The sequence below is a fragment of the Paramisgurnus dabryanus genome, chromosome 7 (assembly GCF_030506205.2).
Source record: "Paramisgurnus dabryanus chromosome 7, PD_genome_1.1, whole genome shotgun sequence".
In the NCBI taxonomy this organism is placed as follows: Eukaryota; Metazoa; Chordata; class Actinopteri; order Cypriniformes; family Cobitidae; genus Paramisgurnus; species Paramisgurnus dabryanus.
Genome location: NC_133343.1, coordinates 26,200,117 through 26,224,942, shown reverse-complemented (window position 1 = coordinate 26,224,942; position 24,826 = coordinate 26,200,117). Strand labels below are relative to the sequence as shown.

The window sequence follows — 24,826 nt, the reverse complement described above, 5'->3', positions numbered from 1 at the left end:
ACATAAATATACAAATGTATATACACATGTAAACATTTCTAAAACATATACATGCATGTGTGTACATTTATTTATACAAATTTATTATACACAGTTCACACACATATATGATGTAAACAAAAACTTTTATTCTGCTAACGATTAATCGCGATTAATCGTTAAGCATCTCTAATGGATATATAAATAAATATAAATAATATAAATATGTATGTGTGTGTGTTTAAATATATATAATAATTACACACAGTACACACACATATACTAGGCATTTTTATTTTGTATGCGATTAATCACGATTAATCTTTGCCCAGCACTTCATTATATTTACTAAAACCAAAAGTGTGTTTGTGACATTTCTTGTCTTATCTTAAAACCGAAAGTAAACGCAAAAGGTCTGCATTCATTAAAAATTTGCAAATAAAATATTTAAAATCAATATTTAATATTCCTTACCTTATTTTTGAGGTTAATAGCCGTGTAATAAGCGCTTCGCATTGGGTCCTGATCACACTGCGAAAATATAGAATCTCTTACTCTTGTGTCTGTATTGTCTCACACATACAAATAATATGATATTTACTCATCTACCTGTGTCTTCTCATCCCGACAGCTGGAAAATCTTGTCTATTACAACCGCCTGAAGAACTCCAAAATCGTAATCAGCGACTTTCACCTGGCCAAACTTGAGAATGGTCTCATTAAAGAGCCGTGTGGCACACCAGAATATCTTGGTACATAAAAGTCTCAATAGTTTCATTAAACTGTAGTTTATATTAATAATTGCCACATATTTTTCATCATTTACCTTTTCTGTGTATCCTATAGCTCCAGAGGTGGTTGGCAGACAGAGATATGGTCGACCAGTGGACTGCTGGGCCATCGGTGTGATCATGTACATCCTGTGAGTTCATCTGCATGTTTGAGTCATTATCTGATCAGATACATTCGTCCTCATTCATCTTTCATTTCATTTTGCATTTCCACACAATGGTAGAACTACAGAGATGGGGTCACGTGCCTGATATGAGCTTGGGGTCAAGCATTGCATGTAGTCATATTGCACCATTGCCATTCTGTAAGTGTGCATTCTTTTTTGTTAGTCTGTAATCCCTCCCAAATAATCAGTTGTTAGTGATGTGTTATGTGTTTGCTTCTTTTCCTTGAATACTGATGACTGATGATTAAGTGTCTCCAACAGACTGTCAGGAAATCCGCCATTTTATGAAGAGACAGATGATGACGAGTATGACAACCATGATAAGAATCTGTTCCGGAAAATTCTGTCTGGGGATTACGAGTTTGACTCGCCCTATTGGGATGACATCTCTGATTCAGGTGGGATGATATATATATATATGTGTGAAACAAATAAGATTTTCTTGTCTTTTAACTTAACAATTCAACCATCTGCACTGCAGCAAAAAGTCTAGTTGCATGTTTAATGGAGGTGGACCAAGACCAGAGACTCACTGCACAGGAAGCAATCAACCATGAATGGTAAAAATCCTCTTCAAATGTGCATTGACACTTATCCAAAGAAACTTATAGTGTATTCAAGCTATACATTTTTTGTACATATCCACACTTTTGCATGTAACTTATAAAATGAAACGTGTAAAACTATTTAGGTATCATTTGAAATAATCGATTTTGTTATTTAGGATATCCGGAAATGCCGCCTCAGACAAGAATATCAAAGATGGGGTTTGTGCTCAGATTGAGAAAAACTTTGCTAAAGCCAAATGGAAGGTAATATGAAAAATATTTTGCATTCAACCTAAATTATGTTGATTTGTAATCTGATAAGATGCTGAATTGTCTCATTCAGAAAGCTGTCCGTGTGACCACCATGATGAAAAGGCTCAGGGCTCCGGATCAGAGTGATTCTGGGGCATCTAGTCCAGCACTCGGAGCGTCAGGAGGTCCGGTCACCCCTAGCACCACCCCTGTTCCCCTGGCTGCCACACCAGTGCCTCCTCGCAGTACCTTGGGTAGTCAAGAGCACCCAGAGGCCCACGGAGAGGGTGCCTTGGTTCCCACACGGTGTAATGGAGAGATATTAACAGCCCAGCAGCCTGCTGGTGAGACCAGAGAGGAATAAAATTACTGATCCTGAAAAATATACAGTAGTGACTAATAGAAGAACATATATACAGTATATTGAAAACTAATGGTGGAGCAAAATTTACTTATGCTTAGAAGCTTATAGCCATTATACATTTCATCTGTGCAAAAATTACTCCCAGTCCAATAGTAGTCTATTTGTATTTTCTTTAAAGGGACAATAAGTAGGATTTACCCCCATCTAGTGGTGAGATTGTATTTTGCATTCAAACGAATAGTGCTCTCTAGCGCCTCGCTTTTCCAAATGCGTGTTGCAACTACGATAGCCATTATGTACTCACTGATCTCCGTGTCCGTTTCAGCTAGTTCACGTGTTCTGAATGAAAACAAATTGGTAGGCTAGTGCTTTTTGTCTGCTCTCTGCTATTATAGTTTATTAATGCGGGGGAACGACATGGACGCCTCCTTGGACTTACCCGTTCAATGTAAGTAAATAGAAGAAATTCTAAGCTTACAAAGAAAAGTTAGTTCATTGGCAGAGGTCATTTGACACCAATGAGGACATATTTATGAATAAAGACATTGATTTTGATTAATAAAACACTTGAAATCCTACTTACAGTCCCTTTAAGTATAAATTTGTTGCATTTAAAACCATGGACAAGTAATTAATTAAAGGTCCACTGTGTAGATTTTTAGCGGCATCTAGCGGTGAGACTGTGAATTGCAACCAGGCTCACCCCTCCCTTTCGAAATGCATAGTGAAGCTACGGGAGCCGCCACAGGACAAACATGTCATCGTCGGAGACAATGGCCGTTTCTCAATCCGAAGGCTGCAGCCTGCGTAGGTCGCATATGCAGGATGCATATGTCATCACGCCTGGTTTATTTAAAGGGGACATATCTGACTTTTTCAATGTTAAAGTGCTACAATTTGCTCCCCAGTGCTTCTATAAACCTAGAAAATGTGAAAAAGATCAACCCAGGAACTTAGTTTTGGTAAAAAATTCTTTGCAAGCATGTGAAAAATAGGTCATTGAAATTTGGCTCCTCTTGTGATGTCAGAAGGGGATCTTATTATGATAATACTGCCGCTTAATCTGCACGACCCAACCACAGCACCGGCATTTAGTGCAAAGGGAGAGAGAGTGAGAGAGAAAATAATTGACAGCACAACTGACCATTATGCCGATCAGTGTTTGCATTTCATCCGCTCATTTGCATTTAAAGGGACACACCCAAAACTGCAGATTTTTGCTTACACCTACAAAGTGGCAATTTTAACATGCTGTAATAAATTATCTATATGGTATTTTGAGTTTAAACTTCACATATGTACTCTGGGGACACAAAATATTTATTTTACATCTTAAAGGGGACAGAAATTAAAAAACGATTTTTACCTTGTCTTTGTTGAATAATGGTAGTTTACCCGCATTCACGAACATACAAAAAGTGCTAGACATGCTAAACTTCTCAGTCTCATAGAAATTCCTCTTTAAGAAATGTCAGCCAGAAAACGGCCCAATCTGAAAAACTGATGCTTATGACATCACAGGCATCTCAATGCCCCTCCACTTTAAAATAATTGGCTTAATTTTTTGAGTGGCAGCAAAGTCAGCCAGTCAGTAATGAGATTGCAAGTTAAGCCAGTAGGGGGAGCCAAATAGGTGCAAAACCACTTGTTTAAAATCCTCCACCCTAATAGAGCTATCTGAGAGAAGTTTTTAGGAAGCTTCTAAGGCATTACAGACCCAAACAAAAACTTTTATGTCTACATGTCACATCACAGAACAAGGATAAAAACCCCGTTCAATCATTCTATGTCACCTTTAAAAAAAGTCTTGTGAAATATCCCCTTTAAGTTAACTGAGCATTACATTCGCAAGTCATAAGCATATTAAAGCATTTATATTCTGAAATAAGACAGCAGCCTACAAATGCGACCTACAGCCTTCGGATTGAGAAACTGCCAATGTAGTGACAAAATTACCTCTATAGAACTACTTATGGCTACGATAGAAACATGACGGCGCAAAATGGTGACTTCCATGTAAGGTAATAAAAACAATACAGTTCATTTTGTAAGGTCTTTATACACCACTGATAATATAGTTATTATATTGCATTTCTGTCAAGAGATCCTTCTAAAAGTTACATAATGCACCTTAAATTCTACAGATCTGATGTTGTTAAAAGTTAAAGTCAAAACCCTGTGTTGCCATTTTTTAAAGAATGTTATATGTTTAATGTATTACTTTTTCATGATGGGCTACAAAATAAAAATGTAGTAAATGTAAAATATTTGGTTTATATTGGTTTAAATGTGGTATGTTACATAGAATATATGTCGCATATTATCAAAGCAGTTATGAAAAATAATGTAAATAATTTTTTTCAGGACTACACTCTTAAAAATTAAGGTGCTTCACAATGACATAGAAGAGACATTTTGGCTTCTTTCACAAAAGGTGCTTTAACTAAATGGTTCTTTGAGGAACCAAAAATGGCATCGATGTGAAGCATCTATATTTTTAAGAGTCCTGGTAGCTAAATAGCCCATCTGTTTAATTATTTTTATAATAAAATATTATAATACTGTCACTAAACTTTAATATCCCTCTATTATTATAAGTACCATCACTTCATCATTATCATATGTGCTGTTTTTGTTTCCGCTAAATCAAACTTTTTTGCTCTGCTATACAATTATCTTGAACTATGTAGCTGTTTTTTATTGAGTTTGCCCTTGTATTTGTATTCTGAAGAGCACTGCATTTATACTGAATATATTTAGCCTGATACTTTGAAGCCTAAAGGTTTCCAGAGAGTCTATTAATGTGCAGTACATATGAAGCAATATGAATATTGCTGTAATACTGTGAAACCGCCATACAGGTAATAAGATGTTCCTGCCATATTTCATACAGGTAGCCAAGCAATCTGCTCTCATTGGTCGTTTGTATTCTCAACATGATTTCGCAGCTGTACATAATGTTAAATTAATGTATTCTGCCAAAACCCTGGATTTATTTATCATGTACTTGTGCAGAAAGAGTAATCAAGATGTCTAGACTGTAATTCCCACTGTAGCTAAGACAAGTGTTCATTATGGCCTATGTATTTGTTGTTTGTTTTAACTGTTGTGATCACACAAGTAGATGCCAAACAGAAATTTTATTTTACATGGATTTTGGTAAATATACTTCTTAGTGTATAAAGTTTTCTCTGAGTTTTAATGTATTACCGCAGTATTGTAAAAAATTATATTTGACCTCTATGTGCATTCAACATGTTCAATTTAAATCTTTCAGTCATAATTTTCTCTATGATGTTTGATAAGACGCTCTGTGAACATTCAAATATATTTTCTGCGAAAAGGTTTTATGTAGGGGACAGAGCAGAAGTAAAACCTTGTCTATAAAGAAATTAGGCAAGTGATCGAGTACACTGAAGAAAAATTGTGTATTTCATCACTTTCATGTATCAGCTCGACCTATTATGTCATGTTTGTGGCTTTTGTATTTTGTTACTTGATGTGCAGAATAAATGTTTTCGACAGTGTCAGGTTTCCCAGTGGTTCTTATAGATGTTATTTTTCACGTTAAACAAATCTAAAATATTTACTTTTGTTCATTTGATTATAAGTAGGGCTGTCAAAAGATTAATCGTGATTAATCACATACAAAATACAAGTTTGTGTTTGCATAATATATGTTTGTGTGTACTGTGTGTATATATTATGTATAAATACACACATACATGTATGAATTTAAGAAAAATTTTATTTAGGTATATTTATAAAATAAAATATATATACATATGTATGTGAATGTATACATTAACAATGAACATTTTTTTTATTTTGTATGCAATAAATCACGATTAATCTTTTGACAGCCCTAATTTTAAGACTTTTATAATTTCTCAATCCAAAGGCTGCAGCCTACGGAGGTCGCTTTGCCTCGGGCACTCGTGTTATTTCAGAATATGAACAATTATAAAGTTGACTATTATTCTTAGTTAATCTCAACTTGTTTTAATTTGCTTATGACTTACTATTGTAATGCTCAGTTAACTTAACTGTTAAATAAACCAGGCTTGATGACGTCGGCAGCCTGCATATGCGACCTCCGGAAGCTGTAGCCTTCGTTTTGAGAAACGCCTTCAACTCCCATGAGTACTTGCTTACCGGAAACCGCTTATATACTTCCGTTTCTGTTTTGTCGGGAAATCCAGAAAAGACTGCGAAAAGATCACCGCAATCAAGGTGAGGTGTTTGAAATCGACGTTTCATGCATAAAAGCAAAATAATCGACCTCCAGTGTGTTGTAGATTTTAAATAAAAGGTTATTAAAGCGTTTTTATATATCTGTAACTAATATATGGAAATGCGTTGATATGTACGCTTCCGTTAGCATGATAGCTTCCTTTTACAAAGGCCAGGTTTATGCTAGACATACGATTTATGAAACAACACATTTCCTTTTATTTTAAAAAGAATATGAGAATTAAACGCAATAGTTAAACTTGATTTTATGCGACGAACCACGAATGTATATTTAAAATCCAGTTTGGTCCTACGTTCCAAGAGAACGTCTATCCATCAATCTGAATAACGTTAACGTTATATGAGTCACAAAACCACGGTTTCGTATTAAGATTAACACAATTTAATATTTGTTGAGTGACAAATATAACGGTTCTCAGTCACGTTCCATTTTTGCCTGACCGACTCGCTAAAAACAAAAAATCGTCACAGAAATTCTGAATTGTTTAATAGTTCTAATGGAAATTGTATTGGTTTTAATGGTAACTTAAGTGTAATATATTGTTTTGGTATTGTGTTGGGTTTTATTGTTGGGATGTTATCTTGCAGATGGGAACCATTAGGACACCATTAAAACCTACTGGAATAAAGCCTATACCACACAATCCATATAAAGGAATTTCCCTTGGTTTTAATTGTTAACACAGAATTACTAGAATTTATATTTTATTTATCATCAGGATCAACATTCAGACCCAGAATTTAGTAATAAAATGGTAGTTTAATAAATACATTTGGCCTATAATAAACAGAGTACTTTTTTCCAGAAAAATAAAGTTCTGCATTCGAAACTCGTGCTGAAAAGAGTTTCAGGAGAGGAGGAACATCATGTGGAATGGTTCAAGATCTGGACCGCGAGGAGGGATGCCTTTTCGGTAAGAGTTATTGTAACCTGAGTACACTTACTCTGAAAAAACCTTTGATGCAGACCATATGTTCAGAGTTATCCATATTAACTTGATTATATGCAAGCATTTCCACTATGTTTGGAAGGTTGAGGTTTTATGTACTATGTGGCACCCCTCCCACGATGATTTAGATCTCTCCTTATGTGAAACCCCTGTTTCTGTTGATCAGCTTCCTCCCACGTAGGACTGGATTGGAAAACACTACGTTATATAACAAAATATTAAACAAAAATCTAAGAATATGACTTTTTTACGATATATTTTAAAACAATAGGAACATAGTTAGTTGATATCCATAGTAAAACACGTCAGTGAATGTGTTAAAGGCACCATGTGTTTACAAATGGAAAAAGTGGTTTAAAGGAATAGTTCACTCCAAAATTAAAATTCTGTCATCATTAACTCCTCTCATGTTTTTCAAACCTCTGCATGTTTCTTTGTTTTGATAAACACAAAGGAAAATATTTTGAGGAATGTTTGAAACCAAACCGATCAGAGGCCCCATTGACTTCCATAGCATTCTTTTATCTACTATTGAAGTCAATGGGGCCTCTGATCGGTTTGGTTACAAACATTTCTCAAAATATTATCCTTTGTGTTCATCAGAACAGATACATTTATACAGGTTTGTAACAAGCATGAGAGAGAGTAAATGATGACATAACTTTCATATTTGGGTAAGCTACCTCTTTAAATGTCTAGGTGATCCAAGATATTTTTCATTAAAAGTAAAGCAATGCACAGACATAATAATTGTAGTAATGCAGTAGATTGTATTGCAGTGGGGAACCTCGTGGAGGGATGTTTGATGGCAGAGATGGCCCCAGACCTGACTTTAGAGGTCGAGATGGGATGAACATGGACAGACCACCAATGGACATGAGGCGGTTTGACTGCCCACCGGACATGAGGGGACGAGACATGGGTCTACTTGAACGAGGAAGAGAGCCACCTCTGGACTTCTTCAGACCTGGAGATGAAATGGACATGAGTTTTAGAAGACGCTTTGAAATGGATCAGAGAAACAATCTTCAAAATTCTCCGGGATTTATGGGGCAGTCTAGGTCACCCATGGATATAGGCAATAGAGATATGAGAGGCCATAATGATGGATTCATGAATATGAGGGAGAGAGAGAGGTTTCAAATGGATGGACCAGGACCTGGACTTCCTCCAATGGAAATTAGGAGAAGGCTCGCCATGGGGTCTGGGGGTGGAAATGGGGATTTTGGAGACTTCGGAGACAGGGATAGGTCACGGATGGGTGACATAGATGGATTCAACATGGATATGCCTCCCAGAGATAGACCACTTATAGACTTTGATAGGCGGGGAGCTGCTCCTTCATTTAATCCAAGGGGAAGGTTTGAATCTGATATGGATATGAGAAACCGTATGGGATCGTCTGGTGATTTTAGGGATCAGCCACCTCAAATCTTTGGAGAGAATGACGGCCTCCCAATGGATATTAGCGGAAGATCTGATATACCCTTAGTTCGTGGGGGTCCAGAATCCATGATAAGAGGTGAAGAGCAAAACGTAAGGGATAGGGAATTCCCAGAGCTGATGGGAGATCCCATAGGCTTCCGAAGGAGAGAAAGCAATTCACCGTCCGAAGAGTGGCGGCAGCATGGAATGAGAGAGCGAGACTCTCTTCCAGGAATAAGCAGAATTCCGGCCATTCCTCAAAGAGACCTGCAAGAGAGGGTTTGGCCCAACCATGGAAAAGATAGAGAACGTTCTCCATTCAAAGAAAGAGACAGGCAGTCTGGGTTTATGGGAAAAGACAACAGTTTTGCACGGCCAGAAAGAGACTCCAAATCCCAAAACTGGGACAAAAATGTTCCTGGTGATTTCACAGACAGAGCTCCAACTCAGGCAAGCCAGAAGCCGCCACTTCTTCCACTGGATCCTGTTTTAAATCCCAAAAACAGAGAAGTTGATGAACACTGGCAAAGTGACAGAGATAAACATGAAAGAAATCCTCCATCAGGGGTACGACCTTCATTCTTTCAAGACAAGAATGCACCCAATCAAAAGCCCCATTTTGGAGGCGATCGAGGGACTTTTAAGGGATCCAGTGATGTGGCTGCAGATCAGGGACCACAGAGGGAGAGTTTGATATCAGGTCCAAAAGAATCTCAGAATAGCAGAGCGGAACAGCTTGATCAGGATTATAGGGACATTGATTACCGGACCAGCTCAGGAAGAAAATATGACTACAGTCTCGAGGATCTTCACGTGCCTAAAAAAGATGAAATGAAATCCAAACTGGACCCACCTCAAAGACAAGATGACTCAGGTTCCCAGGTTAGATATGTCTGTGTTTATTTTGTATGTTTGCACCAATAGACAGAGCGCAGTTATGCGAATTTGGAAACCACACCCACCAGGGGGGAAACAACCCAACCGTGTCTATTTACTTTGTATTGCGAGAGGCCGCCTCCTTGTCATTTCTGGCTTATAACAAAAACAGAATAATGCCTAAAAGCTGCTGTGTGACAAGGTGTACAGCTAACAAGCTAAAAAAAAACAGAAATATGTTTTTTTTAAGCTGTCGAGCCGTAAAACCCAGCCTTTAAGGAGAAAAAAGTGGATCGCCGACTACGTTTCCCTCTAGTGGGCGCAGTTCTACTAATAGTAGTAATATAAAAAGTTGCCTGTATCCACTTTTGTGTCTTTAAACGCTCGTTTTTTGGGGCTGACGGCTTATAAATTTTTTTTTTTTTTTTTGGCTTGTTAGCTGTACACCCTGTCACACAGCAGCTTTTAGGTATTATTCTGTTTTTTGTTTTAAGCCAGAAATGACAAGGAGGCAGCCTCTCGCAATACAAAGTCAATGGAGACTGAGTTTTTCCCCGGTGGGCGTGGTTTTCAGGTTATGATGCGGTGCGCTATGTCTCTGTGAAATTTTGATGATGTTAAAGTCACAATAATATTGAAATTATTGATTTTTTTATTCATGTGCCATCATAATCTTTCATCAAAAATGCAAATCTCCTCCCCTTCTCAAAATGGAGATCTCTCTTTACCTTCAGTTACTGGGTATGAGGGGTCCCGGGAAACATTGTGGTGATTAGCAAATAGCATGACTCATCTTCCAATGATCCAATCAATTCTCAATGGACGAATTCAAGTCCAGCCCTAAATTTTTTTTTCATTTCAGAATCCGTTTCACTTGGATATACGTCACGATTGTGAAAATAAGACAATCGCTACTTCCGTTTCATTGTGACTATAACATCAGTATTATTCTGATTTGCATATGGCTGATTATATAATCGCAGGTACATTTGGTGTCCAAAATCTGTATTTCTGCTTTTTTAATTGGTTATATTTTTAATTATTTAAATCATTTGGTGGTACTCATGGGTCACAAGATGCTATAGGCCATAACAATATATTATTATCTGTAAAAAGAGAATTATATAGCTGAAAATCATAATTTCCTGTTTGTTTGTTTTTTTAATTAAGCAGTTTCAGTTCTGTCCCTTTCAAACTCTGTCACCAAGATAGAGTTGTTACTAAAATAACACAATAATTGTTTATTATTATTACAATAATAAAAAAATATTACCATTTGATAAAAGCAGAATGTGCGACTAGACACCAAATGTACCCATCAACAACCTACATTAATTTGAAATCTGGTAGTCTTGTGATTTGTCTGATTATTTAATCACTGTTATGGATTTTGAAAATAAAGGACCAGGATTACAGAAGCGCTGGTGTTCAGGATAAAGTCTCAAAAACAATTGCTATCTCTGGAATTCCCAAAACTGCCACAATGCAGCAGGTGAGCTCAATTATTCACATGATTATTTACAGCTTTAAAAATAGTTCATAGTTACTATGATTAAAAGTATTTTTAATTCTCTGAATAATTAATGTTTGTCCCTAAAGCTGAACACCTTAATTTTTTTGCCTTTATAGATTCTTAATGCTTTTGCAGTCCGTGATGGAGTGCCAATGCAGGGCATGAAAATAAGGAATGTTGTGCCAGGTGAGATTTTGTTTATCATGAGCATCGCTGAACATTTCGCAAACTGATATTTCGCCATTCGCTCTCCGAAACCTACGCTCACTGTCTCTCTTACATCGATTGTTCTTTCTGCATCGCCGTCGCTTTTACCTTATAAAGAAAACTGCTCATCAGTTTTCCAAACATCCTGCGGGGTATCTTGTTGTCCCCTTTGCCCAATGTTCTTGTGTGGGAGGTTGAATTTTTCCTGAGTAGGTTCCATCTTTAAAGGTGACATGTGCTGATCTTTCAGAATATTTAAAGATTTGGGGGAATTTCTTAATATTTTGCCTTTTATAAATAAGTCAGATGCACAGCATCACTGCCTAAACTGTCACAGGAAATGGTTTCTCTCTTTGTTCTTATGAGTGTTGTTGTTTACCCACTGAGTATTGTGTGCTCCTAAAATCCTAAAGTGCCTTCTCCATTTTTAAAGAGTTTTTGAGGATATGCCAGTGAAGGAGTAAGGTTTTTGGGTATACAATATTAAATTAGTCTTAAACAGAATTTTAAGTTATTTACTGCATACAAAGCCACTTTCACAACCACAGCCACTTTTGTACAATTTTGAGTGAATAATCCATTTGAAACAATACGGTTTTAATTGTTAACTTATAAATTCATATCTCGATAACATCAGAGTTGGAGTATAGGATTATTCTGGATGTATGTTAGGCATATCTCAGGTATGTTATGGTCTGCAGATAAAAACTCCTAATTCATTTCCAACAAACTTTCCAACTCTGCCGTAAGTACCTAACTTGGCCCTGATCCTATTTTTTTAGGCATTAATAAAAATAGGGATCTATTGTGTGTTCTAGCAAGTTACAATACATATAGTTAAAGAGTTAAACAAAGCAGTGGTACCCATGATGGACCCAATAGAAAATGTGCATTTTAGTGACCAAAAGACATCCTGCATCAACTCGCTTCATGATTTGTCTCGTGATACGAACAGTTGCCTTTTATCTCTTGAAATTTGTCTTGCTTGCAATAACTAACACAAACCCATCTGTATTTCAAATGCTGTTCCCAGGTTACAGCTTCGATACGGCCTATGTGGAGTTTTTAAACCTCGAGGATGCTGTCCACTTCATGGAGTCCAACCAGGTGGCCCATCCTCAACGCACTACAACAACTCTGTCTCCTGACAGGAAGAAGGCTTGGGCTGAGGGCGGGTGTGGGAGGGGCCTGGGTTGTGGGTGTGGGGTAGGGCGGCTAAATAGAAATCAATGGCATTAAGGGAAATTGTGTGCAAAAAGGAAATTCTGTTTTTGTTTGCAACATTGAATATACTACAACGAAGCAGATTTAGCAACGTAATTATTTACAACCATAGTGCCGTGTGTTGTGTACAACCATCCGCTCACAGCCATTTGTAAGGGCTTAGGCTTTGTCACACTATCTGATCTGAACCATGCCCAAGTGCATTTGAACCCCAAAGCTTGGTTTGTTGACCATGCAGGGCGTTGCTTAATTAAAAGAACCCTGGCCCGTTGGCAGGGGTGATCTCGGGTGTGCTGGAGCATTGAACAGAAAGCATGATGTTACCCCCAATTTCCACCGACTGCAGAATGCTCTGGATCCGCTGCGGAACGGCGGCAGAGTAAATCGGTTTCCATTCAAGTTAATGTGTGTTTCCACTGACTGCGTTCCGAATCCATCACATCTGCAGCCCTCCGGCACAAATACGCAGAGCTTCTATTTTGGCCAGATGCCGCACAGCTCCGCAGGGCGGAGCCATGACTTTATCGCGTGATCATACCTGAATTCGCGAGATCTCGTGTTGTGATCTGGGCTGGTTTGTAAATACGTCATAATTTAACGTCATAATGGGTGGAGACAGAATTAGATATCGCGTGATCATCATGTGAATTTGCGAGACCTCATAAGTCCTCGTCACTTCAGCACGCAGCCGCTCTGCAACAAATACGGAACTGGTGGGAATTGGCGGACGGCGGGGCGCGTAGCCGTAACCCAGCGGAGCCGATCTGCAGCCGCTCCGCAGTTGGTGGAAATCTGGCGTTAGTTGTGCGACATTCATTCAACATCATCTACCTCCATTAAAATCTCCTGATGAACACAGCATGGTTACGGGAAAATGTCTGTGATTGATCGACTAAGCAATATTTTAGCAGTGTAAGGGGCTAATCACACCATCCGCGCTTTAAACTGTTTGAAACGCAAGGCGCGACACACTGCCTTTTTTTAAAAAAAAGAGCAGTGCGACGCGGCTTTTTATATTGCTAAGCAACCACTGAGTCAGCTGTCTTGTCAATCGAATATTGAAGTGTGAGCGCTCTTTTGCTGTTAACTGTCATATTAGCAGAAACTTTAAAAAGAGGGCGCTTGCTCTGACCTTGTTTGAGGATGAGAGGTGCACAAACACGCAGGAGAGAGTGAGCGAGTGGAGTCCGGTTCTTCAAAGCAACTGTAAACGTCCCTCACCACAACGTAAGGCCCGCCTCTCCACTCATTCTATTGGAAAATGTAAAGACGCGAATGACGTTGGGCGCTTCTCCGCTCTCAGCGTTCATTCAAAGGCGTGTGCTGCGGCTGGCGGCAAAAACCGCAAGGCGCTCAGCGCGCATAAACAGCGCACACACAATCCCTGCCCATAGAATATCATTCAAAATAGGCGCCTGCAACTGCCATAAACGCTTTTGGTGTGACTGGCCCCTAAGAGGGTTGTGTAACACTTCGCATCCTGGGTTCTTCCAAACAGTCGCATCCTAATAACGAAGCGTGCTTGGGCTCGGTTCGAAAAAATCTAGTGTGAGTGCAAGCATGTGGGGAGGGGGAGATGCAGTCGTTTTTGGGGATGGTTCAAGGTAACTGTGCCAAATGTGAGTACACCCTGACTTACCTTTGTAAAAAGTGAGAAGGTGCGATTTATTTTGAAAGTGTTAAATTTGGATTTGCAAACCGCTTTTTTTCTTCATATTTGCAAGTGAAGGGTCTGCTCAGAGGGAAGTAAATCAGCCCATTTCTTAGTTTCATCAACACAACTTTGTTTTCTTTATCGCACGTCTCCAAACGCTTCCACCTGCATATTCTTTGAAATGTCGATTAGTGGCACATTCTTCCTTTTCTTGACAGCAATTCATCATTGGATTTCCAGACTTTTCGACTCTTACTAAAATTGTCTATGGTAGTCTTTTCGTAGATGATCATATTTGTTGGCATCAAAGAGATTTACTTCTTTTGCCATTGCAGTTTTTTTGTGAAAGGTAATGTAGTGCTGTGTCACCAGTCATGCTTCACGTGGTCTTGTTGGAATCTTCTTCTTGGGTCTTTATCCCGATTCTGTTTGAACTCAAAAGCTTTTATTCATCTTTCCATGGATTGAGAGTCAACATTCTTGAGTTTGGGAATCTTACCTCGGCCACTACAACTTGCCAATCATTTCCAGGATTGCATCATTGTGGAAACACTTTCTGTTCTGCTTAATCCAGACTGACTGACTGCATGGTTGTTGTATTTCTTGATTCTTAAAGAAATTCACAGTGGGTTTGTTTGAGAATTATAAGCGTGAATGCGAGATGGCTTCCAGACTGCTTCCTATTGCTTTGGGTATTTTTAATGGGAAGTCGAATTGTGGAATTGTGGCACAGCACTTAAGGAAAGATAAATGTAACCAGTAAAGGTTTGCTACAATGTCTCAAGTGGCAAGTGAAATGAAATAGTTTTATTGTTACGCAAAGTTGAAGAAATTAGTTTGCCTGAAAGGGTGTTGTGTGGTCCGCTTGTTTCTTGAAATTACATATAATTTCCCTCTCACTTAAAAAGTAAGGTTTTGTACTTGGTGACATGCTAAGAGAAAAAAATAACTGCAGCCAAACAGATGCGGATTTCTGCCAAAATCAGCATAATGGTGGGTAAGACATAAAAGGCTGATCCTATCACATTGTTTTACCTACAACGTCCTTTCTATTTAAGCTGAAGATGACTGATTTATCCGTATACAAAAATTTAACTTTCTAGATGGGGATTATTTGTTTTATTTGAACAACAGCTGGTACAAGAGAGGATCGGCTTGTATCCATGCATTAGGTTTGCTCCATATTTAGCATATGTGTCTTAAACGCTAGCAATCTTGCTATAAGATTTCACTGAACTTTCTCATCTTGATTATAATCAATATAAAACTATTTCAGAAATAGCACAAAGCTAAATCTACTTTTCATACAATTGTATTTGTATTTTAATACACAAAGAGAAAGAGAACTGTAAAATTAACAATATGTGGGCATAACAAAAGCCCATATCAGATACGCCTGTCCAAATGGCCTCAGATGGGCATATTTGTCTATTGGGTATTCTGGAAAAGACTTCCATGTTTTTTGGTTGGTTTTTGGGTGGGATTCCAGTAACCATTGAAACACTTACACTTTCTGTTTTTTTCAGGGATCCGTAAAGGTTGGTGACAAGACTGCGCTGCTCAAATATATACAGCCAGACAAAAATGCAAAAGAGCAGGTGAGTTTGCTTTTTGAGAGAGTTTAAATGGATTTCATTGATGTTAAAACCTGTTTATTAATTTGCTGTAAATCGATATTTCCATACCAGCACCAAGAACCACCCACTACATCAGCCCCAGCCATTCAGGATGGTTTGTTACCAAATCCAATCCTGTCAACGCCACTGAAGGTGACGGAGGAAACCCCTGTCAAGCACGTTCAGGACCCCGTTTCTCAAAGCGTGTGGAAGAGAAACTCTAATCTGACCCCTGAAGCATGGCAACAGCAAGTGGACCAACAGCTACAAAAGGAGCCGGAGCAACAAGCTGAGGACTGGCCCAGTCAGAGAGCATCACATCGTCCAAACTCTTCAATCTTCAAGGAGAGCAAGAGTAAGTGCAGATGTGTAAATTAAATGTGAACAAATCACATGCCATTTTATTTCAGATGCAAAATTTTATTAACATCTCATTTTTTCATGGTTTTAGCAATGATCATTAAAAACATACTGCCCACAACAACTGTGGAGACTATTTTGAAAGCACTCGATCAGTATGCTTATCTGGATGAGCGTAACGTCCGTCTGGTTAAAGGGAAGTTATCTGGATCAAAATGCTTCTGCTTTGTCGATATGGACTCTCATGAGGTATTGTGTCCTGTCATACGTGTTTCACTGTCTCATCCTATAACATATTGATTTCAATCTCTACTGTTTTTTAAAAATAATTTTTAGAAATGCACCTATGATGCTCTTAAATGTTGTGTTTATTAGTAGGCCTACATCTACAAACGTATAACTTTTTTTTCTCATACAGCATGTGACTCGATTGGTAGAGCTTCTTACAAAACCCCGGCCTATCAAGATCGATGATGTCAGAGTATACGCTGAAGTAGCCAAGCCTTTGATGAACCAGAAGTAAGTTAATTTAGGGCTCTTAGCTATGGGTAGGGCAGCAAGATAAATCAAAATCAATGGAAAATGTCCTAAATGGTATATTGCAATGGAATGTGAAAACTGAATTGCTTCAATACTCTAAAAATGTAATGAAAAATGTATAGTGAAATCTTATGTGACTCTGCTGAAACGGAGAGATCCTTTAAAAAAAGTTAAACATGTACAGTACTGTGCAAACGTCTTGGCCACCACCACCAGACTTGTTGTTTTAGAAGTTTTAATGTCTAATATTTAGTTTTTAATCAATTTTATTACAAAATTAAATTGTATTATAATGTCTAATGTTTATTAGAAAATACAGGAAATATGTACAAAAAAATTTTAAATTCAATTTTCAGGACTACGGTAAATGTCTTCTTTATGCATTGTCGGTGTTTAGTGTGGCCTCTCTTGGGATTAAACACATCTTGAGCGTAAAAAGACTCATTTCTTTAAAATTAGGATTTTATTTTAATATTTAGGTTTAAGAGATCCTGCAGTTTCCTGCTATTACTCAAGTGGAAGGGGAGTTTACCCTAAAAACTTGACACATCAGTTTACATTTATATACAGTTTTTAATACTAAATACACATTTCCTGTATTTACTGGATGTATTATATTAAAGAGACTGAGAAAAAATTATATATGAACACTATAACGTTGCAAAAAAAACAAAACAAATTCTGGCATGGTGGCCTGTGACTTTTGCACAGTACTATATATTGATTATATAGTTTTTTTTATATATATATTTTAAAATAAATTATCATATTTTGCGTATATTTTTCTTTAATATAATTGTATATGGAAATTTGAGGGATACACCAGCCAAATATCCAAATTACCGCAAGATTTACTCACCCTTAAGCAATTTGAAATCGATTTTTCGATTTGGTCGATTCAGAATCGATTTTTTTTTCTTTTTTTTTCTGCAAACATTGAATGTAAGATTAACGTTAATCAAATTACTAGTCTTCTTCACTAGATGTCACCCACTTTTTTGCCTTGCGCGATGTTACCAAGGAGCCTGTCATTCTTTCATTCAGTGCTTAAAATGGCGGTTTTAGGTGCTTCATCGACGTTGATGCTACCTTCACATAAAAAGTAAGAGGTATGAAAGCATTTTAGATTTTGCAAGCAAGACGACAACGATAGTGCTTTTAATTTCTTTTATTAACTACCCACTTGCAAACTTATGTTCACTTTTATTTTTTATTAATATAGTATTTGTATTAAACCTATATACATTGAGTTGAATCGAGTATAAAAACCGACCCGAGAACCAGAATCAAAAATTGAATCGAGAATCGAAATCGAATCGTTTTGATAGCTTGTGAATCGAAATTGAATCGATCTGGAACATCTGAATCGATACCCAGCCCTAATGTCCATCGTCTTTCAGACCAACACATTTAGAGTTATTTTAGTAAACGTCCTTGCTTTTCCAAGCTTTATAATGGTAGAAAACAGGGATCAGGGAACAACCTCTGACTTTAAACCCCCCAAAATGTGCATTCATCCTTCAAAGGTAATCCACACGGCTTCAATACGTTAACAAAGGTCTTCTGCGGGTAATTAATGCTGTATTGTAAGAAAAATATTCATATTATAAACTGTAATGACTAGCTTCCATTAACAGTGCCGTCTTGGACTCGCGCAAACGTTTTAGCAAGATGTTCGTTGCCATCGTTTGAGTTCAAGATGGAGTTTTTGGAGTATTGCATCAATTACACGCAAAAGACCTTTATTAACCCATTGGAGCCACGTGGATTACTTCTGTGTTATTACTTGTTCTCTGATCCCTGTTTTCTATCATTATTTATAAGCTTGGAAAAGCAAGTTCATTTACTAAAATAACTCCGTGTTCGTCTGAAAGATGACATATGTATCTCGGATAGCTCGAGGGTGAGTAAATCATGGGGTAATTTAGATTTTTGGCTGGAGTATCTCTTTAAGTATGTTATTTAGAAATTGTTTCGTTTAAAGAACAGGAAGTCTTTCAAATGTTTGCAACCTCTGTATTAGTGTCGTTTAAGTTCTAATTCTAACATCATTGTATTTAATTACACAGCTATAAGAGGGATGGTGAAAAAACCAAACCGTCTCTACTGGGTTTACCTCCAGATGTTGTGATGGTGAGTCATTTCAGAAGTTGTTAAAGGATTACTCCACAAAAAATCCTGATCATTTACGAGCTCCTATGTCAAGCATCCAAAATGTTGATGTCTTTGTTTTTTCTCAACTAAACAAAGATTCCCGGATTTTTCCCAATTTAAAAGACTTTATTGGATTTCAACAGTTTACAGTTTCAATGCAGTTTAAAATTGCTGTTTCAACGCAGCTTCGAAGGGCTCTAAACGATCCCAAATGAGTCATAATGTCTTATCTAACGAAATGATCGTCATTTTCGGCAAGAATAAAAATACGTACTTTTAAACCACAACTTCTCGTCTTGCGCTAGCCGTGTGATGCGCCAGTGCAATGCGTAATGTTGAGGCTGGGTTGAAACTGCAATTTTAAACTGGAAACTGTTGGGGTCCAATAAAGTCAATTAAATTGAGAAAAATCCTGGAATGTTTTCCTCAAAATATATATATATATATATATATATATATATATATATATATATATATATATATATATATATATATATATATATATATATATATATATATATATATATATATATATATATATATTTCTCTCTACTGAACTAAGAAAGACATCAACACTTTGGATGACATTTGAGTAAATTATCAGGATTTATATTTAAAAAAAGTGGAGTATTCCTTTAAATCCAAAACACTCTAATCTTAAATTCACCAGAAATCATGTTTTCAAACCTTTCAATTGTTGTTTCCCGTAGCAACAGCAATATCAACAGCAACCATATTTTCCTCAGCCGTCCCATACATCCGTGGGTATTGCACCTGCCATGCCAGGTATAAATCTTGAGGTCTGGTATAATTTGACATGTTTACTTTTTCATATTGATTCCATCCTAATATACGTCTGATGTTTCCTGCAGGTGATCCAATAGGAGTGGACAGCGTCTTATCTTCGGCTGTAATGCAGAGCTCAAGAGTAACACAGGTGAACTCTCTTTTTACAGAACACAAAAACATGTGGCTGAGACAGAAAGCCAAGTTATGCGTGAGTAATATGGGTTGTGGGTCGTCACTGACTGCCTCTGTGTACAGGGCATGATGTTTTCGGAGGCAACAGCAGTTGGGCAGCCTGTCCAGAAAGGAGAGCACCGGACTGCAGCTATACCTGACCCTGCTCTCCCCGGAGCTGTGGACGCCTCTGATGCTTTTATCTATGGTACCAAACTATTCAATTAATTTTGTGGAGTGTTTAAAAATTATTTTAAAAGAGGCCAGGCCAATGTCTCAACTATGCTAACTTTGTTGTTGCAGGATCAGATGATCCAGATTTGTCTGCTTTCCTTTATGATGCCACATCTGGTTTCTATTATGACCCTCAAACTACTTTGTACTATGACCCCAACTCAAGGGTGAGTATAAAAATTCGCCTTTATTTTACCTAAATGCAGAGTATTTAAGAGTTTAATTTTTGGCCTTATGTGCTTCTGTAGTATTTCTACAATGCTCAGAATCAGCAGTATCTGTACTGGGACAGCACCTCTAAGACCTACGTACCGGTCGAAAGCGCTGATGTTCAAGACCAATTCCCTAACACTAGTGTTCCCGTGGCAACTGGTGGTGAAGTAATGGCCACACCCATCACAGAGGAAGTTAACATTGCTATTGAGGCTGGGCCAGACCGGATAGAGGAGGATGCTGCCCCACGTGCGGACAAGAAAGAGAAGGAAAAGGAGGAGAAACCAAAAAGTATAGCAGCATTTAAGGTACATTAACATCAGAACAGAAGCACACGCACTAGGGTAACTCGTGATGCGATATGCATCACGGTACATGGGTTGCAGTACTGTATAGCGGGGCGAATTGTTGGGATATTTCGTTTTTTAGAAAACCTGTCATTGAGAACACACCACCATATTCAAACCTTAGCAAAACAATTGGGGCGCGCCCCATGCAAGTACTTCCTGTCACTGTTTTAAGTTCAGAGATACGAAGAATTCCATCAAGGGGTCGCAATGTAAACTCCAAAGAAACAACTGCCATGAATCTTGTATAAAAAAAGATATTGATTATTTCAATACAGTATCGACAAACAAAATATCACAATACTTACATGTATCGATATTTTCTTAAACCCCTAACATGTACTACGCCAAGCACAGATGCCTTGTAGTAATTGTGGATCTGTTTATCAGATAATGAAGGACATGGAGCGCTGGGCAAAGATCCAGAACAGACAAAAGGATGTTGTCCGATCGCCTTCTCCGGTTCTCAAGGGAGGCGATGACCAAAGGCCTTCCAAGGCTGCTGATGCAGCGTTTGCCATCTTCGAAAGAAAGGTCAGACATCTTTGACGCTCTGTTTGCTTGGACTTGTTTGTTTTTCTTACTTCCTTCTTCTGTCCATAAATACGCATTTGGTGCTCGATAAGGCAAACATAACTATTACTGTTTCTCAAACACAAAGTTAGGGACTAGGACAGACTTGATCAGCCTACCTTTGTGGTTATAAACCTTTTTTGGTCATTTTGTTGTATGTTGTTGGTTTATTTTTATACTCCTTTCCTCATTTATGTAGGTCGCTGGTGGAGAGGACTTATTCAAGAAACCTCTCGCCCCTCCAAAGAAAGAGGAAAAGTCATCAAAGGTGAGCGTCACACACGCTAACACGAACACACAATCACTTCCGGCTCAGTTTTCACACGCAGCTAAAGGGCACACACACACATCACCTTGACCCTGATTGATGTAGGCTATTTAATAACCCTCACTAAAGTAGATTTACAGTGAGTGTCATTCAAGATCAAAGCAATAACCCTACTCCATGTGTTGGCAGCGGCCCATGGGCTCTCTCGGAATGTTGGCGGCCGACTACGGGGCGGGCAGCGACGATGAGGACGAGGAGAAACACGAGAAGCAGGAAGCACCGCAACCCTCCAAGAACCAGCCACAGACGGAGGAGAAGGAGGACAGGTTGACCGACTGGAAGAAAATGGCATGTCTTCTGTGCAGACGCCAGTTTCCAAATAAAGACTCTCTGATCCGACACCAGCAGCTCTCGGATCTGCACAAGGTGCCAAATCTCATGACTGAAATTAATATGGAGTATGAACGACTGCTGATGTAATGAAAGGTCTTGTACATGAATAATTAATTGAATCATGTAATAGAAGTTTGATAATGGGATCTTTTACATGATTCAATTTGTATCCTTGTGAATGGATAGTCAACTATACAATTAATATTTTATAATATAATTGGTTATATATATTAACTCAATATAGGAACTCTTATTATCTGTTTTGATTTCCTTTTTACTTTCTTTTTGTTTTAGCAAAATATGGAAATTCATCTAAAAATCAAAAGGTCAAAGAGAGAGCTTGAGGCTTTAGAAAACCAGGAAAAGCAGGTATATGCATTTGTCATTCTAATCAACTTCTCATATTTTACTTAAAATGAATCATTTGATTTAACCTTCTCCCTTTTGAACCCTCCTGTCATTTTAGATAAAATCGAAAGAACCTAGCAGTTCACCTGAACCAAAAAGAAAAAAATCAACACACTACTGGGCAAACAATGCACGGTATGCACATTTTTGTGTTCATAGTACTGATTCAAATCATTTCCTCATACATAAACGGTTGTCTAACCATCAATTAACCTTGACGTGTACTGGTTTAGCAGGGGCAAAGGCCGGGGCGGTTATAAAGGCAGTGAAAGGCCAGGTTTAGGTCTAGAAACTACTGAGGTAAGTTGTCAACACTACGTGATGTTACTTTTAGTGGATGTGGTAATCTGTGACTTTCTTGACTCCTTGATTTTTTTTCTTATTTCCCACTAAAGCGGAAGAATAAAGAACCTGTCGTCTGGAATCACGCAACATACAAGCAGGCGGTTAGGAAGGCCATGTTTGCACGTTTCAATGAGCTGGACTAACCGTAATATTGTGAAATGAAGAAATGCGTAAATACAAAAACTGCTGGCAGCTCATTCCAGGCATCCCTCTGTGAACTGACATGAATTCCTGTGATTTCCTGTAACTTTTCATTTTGTGAATTTGGTGACGTGCCTATTGTAAATTTCATTTACTTTGTCCTAGCAGCCAAACATGCTTTATGTTGAGTCATCATTTTGTAGCTCTATTCTTCAGGGCTTTTTAACTATTTCCCAATTTGACGATTATGTTTTTTTTTATTGTAGTAAATTTGTATGGTTTCATTTAAGGACTTTAAATACAAAAACATTACTGTAGTCAGTCAATAAACGTCTCATTGTGGCTGTCAACATTTGTTTTTAAGTTTGATTTATTAGTGCATTGGTGTCTTTATTACTGTTGTATAACACTAGTCTCATTGATTGATGTCTCATTTTCCTTCTCAGATCTGTTGCTCTTAAAAATGACACCTTAGATGTTTAATTTGATAGATGTTTTAAGTGTAAAGAGTTATTGGGAATAACAATTGACTGTTTTTAATATTGTCCTCTAGGTGGCAGTACACAACTATTGCATTTATAAAGCAACACCACATCATTTACTTTTGAGCTCACACAAATTCTGGCAATAATTCCCACAAATTCCCTTTATTTTTTTGGCATACCCCAGAATTAAATTGAACGTTGATGCAGAGACAATAATATAATTGACTCACTCTCATGTGGTTACAAATTTGTATACATTTCTTTGTTCTGATGAACACAAAGAAATATATTTTGAGGAATGTTTGTAACCAAACCATTTGTGAGCCCCATTTACGTCCATAGTATTATTTTTCCTACTGTGGATGGGAATTGGGCTCATGATCGGTTTGGTTACAAATGTTCATCAAAACATCTTCCTTTGTGCTTATCAGAACAAAGAAATTACAGGCTTGTAAAAACCTGGGAGTGGGTAAATGATGACAGAATTTTCATTTTTGGGTGAACTGTGCCTTTAACAGCTTTTCATAACCTAATTTTTATATTTACAAGAGCTTATTTAAACACATTTCTATATAGGGCATGACTGTATACAGCACTTTGTCATTTAATGACTGTTTGAACTTGTTTCCTACCTTTCCGTCTATTCTGTTTGAAGTTGTTGAAAAAGAGAAACGTGGTCATCCCCCACTGTTTGTTTTTGTCAGTCATGCTTGAATGATTGATCAGGTGTAGGATCACGAAGATGAGAAGAGGAACAGCGCACACCATATAAAGGAGTCTCTTTCCACCATCATGAACAATATATATATATATGTTTATTTTTTTTTTACAGATAATAGATGTAAATACTTGTGTAAGCATAATATATGGAGTTCTGCCATATGCTCTGGAGTGGACACAATACATTTTAGTATTCTGTTCTTTATCGGATTTTGCTTTGATATGTAAATGGCTTTCGTATGTAGTTATGGTATAATGTAGAGGGTGTCAAAGGTCAGCTTGCTCTCCATCCTCCTTATGGTTTTTGTCATTTGTAATTGCTTTATAATTAGTCATTCCTCAAAAGTCCACTCCAGGCAATTTGTGGTCAAGAGGAGGACTTTTGTCAAATACTTTTGTTTCACACTCTTCCTGAAATGCACAGATTTGAAAAGCTCTGTGTCCCCGATTGGCTTGAATACCTCTGACGTCAGCCGGAAATGTGATGCTCGTTACCATGTTTGAAAGATTCGGTCACAATGCAATGCTAACAGGTGTTAACTTACAGGCTGTGAGTCTGAAGCGGGAGGAATTATGATAATGTTGGTCGTGTCTACATCACCAATTCAAGGAAGTAAACTGTTGCCTATAATCCGTGTGTTTGTTGTAGTCCAAGAAAAGAGATTTACGTTGGGGACGATAACTCGCATCATCGTTTACTTGGGGTGGTTTGTATCTTTTGCATATCGTTAACATGTACTAATACACACTTACACACTGAAGGAAATGTAAACCGTGAATCGAACAGTAGGTGTTTTTTAAAGCGATACTCCAACCAAATACCAAAATTTCCCCATAAATTACCCTCAAGCAATCCGAGATACAT

At 37.8% G+C, this 24,826-nt stretch overlaps 2 protein-coding genes across 4 annotated transcripts in view; both read left to right on the top strand.

Moving 5' to 3' along the window:
* Positions 1 to 5,628, top strand: part of camkva (CaM kinase-like vesicle-associated a) — a 39,643-nt gene extending 34,015 nt beyond the window's left edge. For both annotated transcript variants that reach the window (XM_065279836.2, XM_065279837.2), the window contains exons 6-11: positions 611 to 731; positions 826 to 901; positions 1,199 to 1,335; positions 1,419 to 1,497; positions 1,662 to 1,749; positions 1,829 to 5,628. In XM_065279836.2, the coding sequence (XP_065135908.1) occupies positions 611 to 731; positions 826 to 901; positions 1,199 to 1,335; positions 1,419 to 1,497; positions 1,662 to 1,749; positions 1,829 to 2,101 (774 nt within the window). In that variant the 3' untranslated portion in view covers positions 2,102 to 5,628. The remainder of the gene's footprint in view (positions 1 to 610; positions 732 to 825; positions 902 to 1,198; positions 1,336 to 1,418; positions 1,498 to 1,661; positions 1,750 to 1,828) is intronic.
* Positions 5,629 to 6,255: 627 nt separating this feature from the next.
* On the top strand, positions 6,256 to 23,106 carry rbm6 (RNA binding motif protein 6). Of its 2 annotated transcripts, none has more exons than XM_065279835.2 (23): positions 6,256 to 6,334; positions 7,162 to 7,269; positions 8,085 to 9,612; positions 11,009 to 11,098; positions 11,236 to 11,305; positions 12,360 to 12,433; positions 15,731 to 15,802; positions 15,893 to 16,175; positions 16,272 to 16,429; positions 16,599 to 16,699; positions 18,790 to 18,853; positions 19,585 to 19,660; positions 19,747 to 19,811; positions 19,919 to 20,042; positions 20,138 to 20,235; positions 20,317 to 20,589; positions 21,019 to 21,162; positions 21,401 to 21,469; positions 21,659 to 21,895; positions 22,157 to 22,231; positions 22,329 to 22,405; positions 22,507 to 22,570; positions 22,666 to 23,106. In XM_065279835.2, the coding sequence occupies exons 2-23, from the start codon at positions 7,223 to 7,225 to the stop codon at positions 22,756 to 22,758; spliced, it is 3,882 nt and encodes a 1,293-aa protein (XP_065135907.2). In that variant the 5' UTR covers positions 6,256 to 6,334; positions 7,162 to 7,222; the 3' UTR covers positions 22,759 to 23,106. The 2 variants fall into 2 exon arrangements, with proteins under 2 accessions (XP_065135907.2, XP_065135906.2); XM_065279834.2 differs by having other exon boundaries at positions 22,504 to 22,570.
* The last annotated feature ends 1,720 nt before the right edge of the window (positions 23,107 to 24,826 follow it).